Source organism: Adiantum capillus-veneris, chromosome 27 (genome assembly GCF_014529385.1).
Source record: "Adiantum capillus-veneris isolate H3 chromosome 27, ASM1452938v2, whole genome shotgun sequence".
Classification (NCBI taxonomy): domain Eukaryota; kingdom Viridiplantae; phylum Streptophyta; class Polypodiopsida; order Polypodiales; family Pteridaceae; genus Adiantum; species Adiantum capillus-veneris.
Window position 1 is genome coordinate 13478936 of NC_140957.1, and position 6530 is coordinate 13485465.

Here is a 6530-nt window from a genome sequence, read left to right on the forward strand (position 1 = left end):
TGTCTGTGCACAGGTTGTGTGATTACAACCTTTATGGCTCGCACACGGCGTTGAGCAAGGTCCCTATTGTCGACATCATGCACCTCAATTACTATAGTGCTTCTCATGCAGTTCTTGTCGGAAATTTCAAGTCATTCCTTGAGCTTCCTGTCCATGCACCTCAACCACTAGCCTACAACACTTCCGGCACTTTCACCAGAAACTTCAAGTCATTCCAAAAAGAAGCACTCTCGGTAGCCCCACAGGTTCGGTTTCACACGTCCCCCTTACTTTTGTCTGCGCCCAAGACTCGAGCTTCTCATAATGGTGCAGATACACGCGAGCTTCTCATAATGGTGCAGATACACGATTCCACGTACTTTTGCAGGCCATCGCTGTGAGCTCAAAAGAAGTTGCACTGCTGCTTTGATCTCTCGTCGCATTTTTCTTTAGAACCAGAACCAGGGGATGATCAGACGCGCTGTCGACTCTCTTCATCAGCTTTCCTTCTGCTGTTAAACCTACAAGCAAGGGATGAGCTCCCCAATGGCAACTGTCTCTCCCCTCGCTAAGTACAAGCTCGTCTTCTTAGGAGATCAATCTGTCGGAAAAACCAGCATTATCACCAGATTCATGTATGACAAGTTCGATAACAATTACCAGGTATGACTTGCTTGATCCAGAAATTTTGGCTGTAGGATTTTAGCTATTTCCTCTGCTTGATCTACTGGCCTTATCAAAAAGTTTCATTTCCCCGCATTCTTTACTCAGATCGATGGATTGTCCACATGTGACAAGTAAAGCTGAGGCATTCTCGGCAAATGAATGCTACCTCTGCACATGCATTTCACATCATGCGCAAAATAGTTAAGATCTTGGCTGCTTATAGAAGATGAATGAAGGGCTCAGATTAGTGTGCCTTATGCTCTCAACTTTCCCAGCCGTGTAGCTAGCCAGGTACGTTTTGTCAACAGATTTGCAGCCGGCAGCTCTGACAACCATGAGACCAAGTTTGTAGGACGTTGTCCTATCACATTGCTTCTGTGAAAGCGTTACCAGCTCTGACGAGTCTTCAAATTTTAGGGGCCACTCTATGTGATTCTTCTGCCATTCATCAAATCTGGATGCTAAGTACTTAGCACCGGAAACGGTGGAAAATGGGCAATGGGGGGAAGGGGGAGGGTGGGAGGAAGGTGACATTAAGAGTGGTTATCATATTTTCATGATTGCCAAATGTTTTCGACCAGGGGCTGTAAACTGTATAAGAGGTTTCAGGGGGGAAGGGGGAGGGTGGGAGGAAGGTGACATTAAGAGTGGTTATCATATTTTCATGATTGCCAAATGTTTTCGACCAGGGGCTGTAAACTGTATAAGAGGTTTCAATTAATTGAGGACACTGGAGCATATTTGCCAAGATCTAGGTGTCTGAGATTCTTGCAAGGAAGAAGAGGATGCGGTCTATGTCTTAACTTGCTTGTGGGCCTTGCCATGGCCTTTACTTTGGTTTGTTAACATTTACATTAGTCATGAGTATGCTGGCAACTGATCTTTGTGTTTGGCTCCCAGGCAACCATTGGTATCGATTTCCTATCAAAGACAATGTATCTCGAAGATCGAACCGTTCGATTGCAGTTATGGTAATCTACTCGCAATTTTTTCAACATCCTAAAATTCCAACCAACATGCTTTGCAAGTGTTAACTATAGTGTTTTCCTTCCATACATTGACACCCCAGAAATTTTGTTAATTCATTGCTTTTTTTCTTTCTGTTCTTGTTCAGGGATACTGCTGGACAGGAACGTTTTCGTAGTCTTATCCCAAGCTATATCCGTGATTCTTCAGTAGCTGTTATTGTTTTTGATGTTGCCAGTGCGTTCTCACTTTTCTTACGTTCAATACTCGTTATTGTTTGAATGAACATACATCTAAACGTAAGTATTTTGGTTTATTCCCTGTTCCCAGATAGGCAGTCCTTCTTGAACACTGCCAGATGGGTTGAGGAGGTGCGAACTGAGCGAGGAAGCGATGTGATAATTGTCCTCGTTGGGAACAAGACAGACTTGGTCGATAAAAGGTACTCTACTTGTCCCCAGTGGACTAGATTGTTGACCATGTGTGCCATTGAAACAAGATCTGTTCTGTATAGTTGCAAGTAATGGTTTGAAATGTTCTTGGCATGCCAGTAAGATCAATCTTTAGCATTATTGATATTGATATGATTTGTGAGTGGCCTTCTCTATGGATGAGAGTTATGTAACGGTAATATCAGCTTCTATTCACTTGAGGATGTCAGATGATAACCTTTCCCTTTTTAGCCTTATATTTTCACTCTTTTATCACTGCCTTTAGCTCTCCATGACATCCTCATGTTTCTTGATTCCTGCATGTGAGTTTTGACATGCCATTTGCATTATTTCATGCCATAGTTGATGTTGAAGAAGGCCAAATTCCAGGCGGCAGAAAATAGCCAGGTGTAACTAGTGCATGATACACAACCTGTATAAGTGGATTTTCTCTTCAAGCATCTGCTTCCTTTTCATGGCTTTGACGTTCAGTAACGTTCTGATGGATAACTTGATGTTTAATCGTTGAGGCTAACTCCCACCTTTGAGAGGTTTGAGGTTTCTGTCACAACTTTGAGGAGAAAGGATTAAAAAAAGAACCTATTCCAACAATTATGCAGCAGAAGTTCTTCTGGTTTAGTATGTCAAAATGTAGGGCTGTTCAGTGTCATGTCCTGATTGTCTCTGGACAGCACTTTTAGTTGAAGATATCATAGATTCTATCTGTATGCCTTGTTTTGCTTGATTAGACTCTGGGCTTTGGCTCAGTTGTCATAGATGGTTGTGGGCTGTTTTCATTCATTTACCTTGTCCATCAGAGGACTGTTTTAATGATCTTTTGGCCTTCTCAAGGCAAGTTTCTATTGAAGAAGGTGATGCAAAATCTCGGGAGTTTGGGGTCATGTTCATAGAGACGAGTGCAAAAGCGGGATTCAATATCAAGGTTGGACCCTCCATTTCAGCAAGAAATTGCAATTGCTTGTGTCAGCTTTGTGAACCGCAGATGTTGTTTTCTTATATGAACGTATGCATGCACGTCTATATATCTTACAATCTCCTGAATGTGATGGTCTTCTATGTTAAGTCTTTACAGTGCCTAGGCTTGTATATTCCCATGGGAAATTTAAAATCCCAATGAAGTTCTACACTGAATGTTTCTGCAGGCTTTGTTTAGAAAGATTGCGGCAGCCCTGCCTGGAATGGAAGCTCTTTCCACGAAGCAGGAAGATATGGTTGATGTAAACCTGAAGTCCACAGCAGCAACTTCGCAGACAGCGCAGAAAGCAGGGGGTTGTGCTTGTTGACTTGTACAAGAAGATTTAATGCAGCCAAATCCAGCTGCCTGTTTTATAGCACAGATAAGATTTTTGCTCTTCTATTGTGCTTCTAGTGCTGGAAGGACCCCCTTGAATAGAGCTGCTTGTAAATTGAAGACAACAACAAATATGTGAGTATGCCCTGATTGGGTATTTTGTGTACCAAAGCGATCCATTGACTTGTAAACACTAGACCTGTCTAAGACTGGCTCTTTCTGTAAAGGGCATGCCCTTTGGTTTAGAATTCACATAAGCTTCAATTCTTTTCTGGATAGTTGTTACTAGTTAGAGGCATCAAGGCATTGTTTTGTGGGTTCTGGAAAACTTCTTCAAATTGAGATAGCATTTATCTGTATTTATGCTTCTTATTCTTTCATGTTATTATATAAGCAATGTCTTACTGCTTTCCTATCCTTTCATGTTCTCGTGGTCAATTTGGTTTCCATTTTAGATGGATCTTTTCTCACTCTTCACCATTGCAGTCAATTTTCTCGATGTTTTTGCACATCATCGGTTGGCATGCATTTTGACCTTCTAAGACTCTGGAGTTCTGACTTCTATCCAACTTGTTCTTAGAGAGGGGATCTTCATGCTATTATCCTCTGTAAATCTGCCGACAGCTATCTCATCACTTCCGCCTGCAAGAGCTCAGCAGCGAATGAGTTCATCTCAGAAACAAAGCTGGCCTCTAGCTAACTTTGTCTAAAATGGTGTGGGAGAGAGTATGGAAACTTTTGAGCTCACAAATACCTTGTGCATGGAGCCCCTCTACTTGGGCAGCTCTGATTTGCTGTTTTCCCTTTTGCTACCCAAGAAAGCCAGTCCGACATGCGTTGTCTTTTGTATGCAGAGGTGCGCTTGTGGTGTGTGTGTGGGTGCACGCATACTACGCTGCCACTGATTGTCGCTCCAAGTGCTAAAGTCCCACGCCCATAGCCAGCCGATTTTGAGGTCAGCATGTTTCAGTCTTGGCATGGTCAAGGAGACTCTAATTTTTCAACTTTACAATTGTTAACTTTCATTCTATCTACTCTTATAAACAATTCTGTAATCCGCTTTAATTTCAATTCTTTGCAAATGCCTTTTATAAGATCGTTTTTTAAAGTAACCACATCATCTTGCAGAGCTTGCCATTATTTCAAAGAATCAGCAGAATAGGAATTAGAGAATAATTCCCAACTAGTGCAGGTTGATGGTTGCCATTAAGAAGAACTGCTAAAAGAAGGGTAAATGATGATTTTGGAAACTACAAGATGGGAAATGAGAGGTAAAGGGCGAGAAATGGTGTGTAGTGAAAAGTGAAGGTGAGATACTGTTGGAAATTTTGGGGAGAAGAAAATAATGGAAGGTTTCTGAATGTTGAGAAACTTTTGCACTAAGCATTGAATAAGGCGATTCTTTGAAGTTTATTGATGTAGCTCTCACAAACAGAGCGACCATAGGTACTCGATGGCATGTATGATATACAACAAACCCTTTGTACCTCATGATATTGATACCAGTTTGCTGCACCACCCTTGCTTGTGGAGGCGATCTCTACAGACGATCATTGTATGCCCAAGTCAAAGAGTGGTTCTCACGGCAAGGACTAGAGATGGACATTCTCCCACCATCACAATATGACAAAGATGCACCACACATCCACATCACATAGTGAGAGGAAAAGAGTCTTGAGGCAAAACCTTTGGCAGCTATATATACGAGAGATGTGGATATCACCCCATGCAACTTCTACCTCCAAAGATGGTATACTACAGAGAACACTTGATGAACATTTTTTAGGAGACCCATTTACATGGAGGGATTCTTATCACATGTTTTTAGGGTGGCAATTGGCTAGCTCAGGGTTTCATCACATTGCCTTGAGATAGAGCTTGGTAGTGATCCTTAAAGACGGGTGAATACGGAGTCTACGTAGGTGTCAAAGTCAATGATGCGAAAGCGTAGAGCAACGAGGAGAATACATGAGAGAGAGAAAGCGAGAGAGATACTCCAGAACCAACCAACCTTGGCAATGAATAATAGATACTTATACAATGGGGGCAAGGTGTACTTATGTAGTCACCTTAGCAAATTGCCCTACCCAGACTTTCACAAATAAGTAAAATAAATACCTAAAAGCCAAAATAAATATTGGGATCACATTGGGCAGTTCACTTGAGATGCCATAACTTTAACACCCTCTTTGGAGCTCATAGTGGACATAAATAGTAAGACCAAGTCAATGAAGAAGCTACCATTGGACACCCCCAGCATCGGTCGGATAATGGATACACCTCGGTTATGCTACCCTCATCTTTTTACCTTAGAAGAATGCCATCTTGAGCATCGGTTGCCTTTAGAGAATTGAACTGTAGTCCATACTCCGTCCAAGAATCCCCATTCGTGAACTATGAACACATCACGTCCAAACTTTCTAGACAATGAACTTTGAAACACATCTTGTCCATAATCCACCAACAACAATGGATTGGTGCGCACTTATCCATAGTGTTTTAAATACGTCTGATTGGTTCCTTGCCAGATGCATGTGCTTAGAACTCCAACCTACGGGTTCAAACATTGATAACTTGAACTGCAACACAAAGGCCCAAATTATTTATAAGGAGCACTGCTTGCCCCTCTCTGCCACTCACAAGCCTCTTTTGACTGAAGCTAGTGGCGGCAATTGCCTCTTGACTAGAAATCTGGTGTCTTGGCCACCATGTGTGCCATGCAGATCTCCACTGTCACTGTTATCTCTGTCCAGCTTGCCTTTGCCTTTGTTTCTTTGTGAGTTCCTGCTTTTGTCTTTGGCTTCAAACTCCTGAGCCAAATAAAGCGTTGTGTCACATTTATAACAACGGTTGTCGGACCTTGTGGGTACCGAGACAACTAACTAAGTACTGGTACTGTCGTCCTTGTTAAGCTTGCCCTTGCCTTTGTCCTCTAGCGAACTCGTGCATTTGCTTTTGGATTCATAATCTCGAGCCAAACAAATAGATGGTTTCCTTGAGAACTTCTATCAAGCATAGGCCGCTAACTAGGAACTAGTTGATCCACATTCCATAGCCGTGTGTTGGTGTTGGTCATTCGAGGGCGTACTTTCTTCATTGTTGCTGGCACTTAAGCAAGGAGATGGCATCACGTGTGTACAAGTCCGGGAAAACATTGGAATTTCTCCTCTCATGTG

The 6530-nt window shown here is 42.3% G+C and overlaps 1 protein-coding gene across 1 annotated transcript; it reads left to right on the forward strand.

Annotated features, from left to right (window-relative positions):
* Positions 1–262: 262 nt before the first annotated feature.
* On the forward strand, positions 263–3626 carry LOC147421523 (ras-related protein RABH1e). Its single transcript, XM_086503184.1, has 6 exons — positions 263–642; positions 1546–1616; positions 1760–1848; positions 1942–2053; positions 2895–2985; positions 3206–3626. Exons 1-6 carry the CDS (start codon positions 514–516, stop codon positions 3344–3346), a joined length of 633 nt encoding a protein of 210 aa, XP_086359310.1. The 5' UTR covers positions 263–513; the 3' UTR covers positions 3347–3626.
* The last annotated feature ends 2904 nt before the right edge of the window (positions 3627–6530 follow it).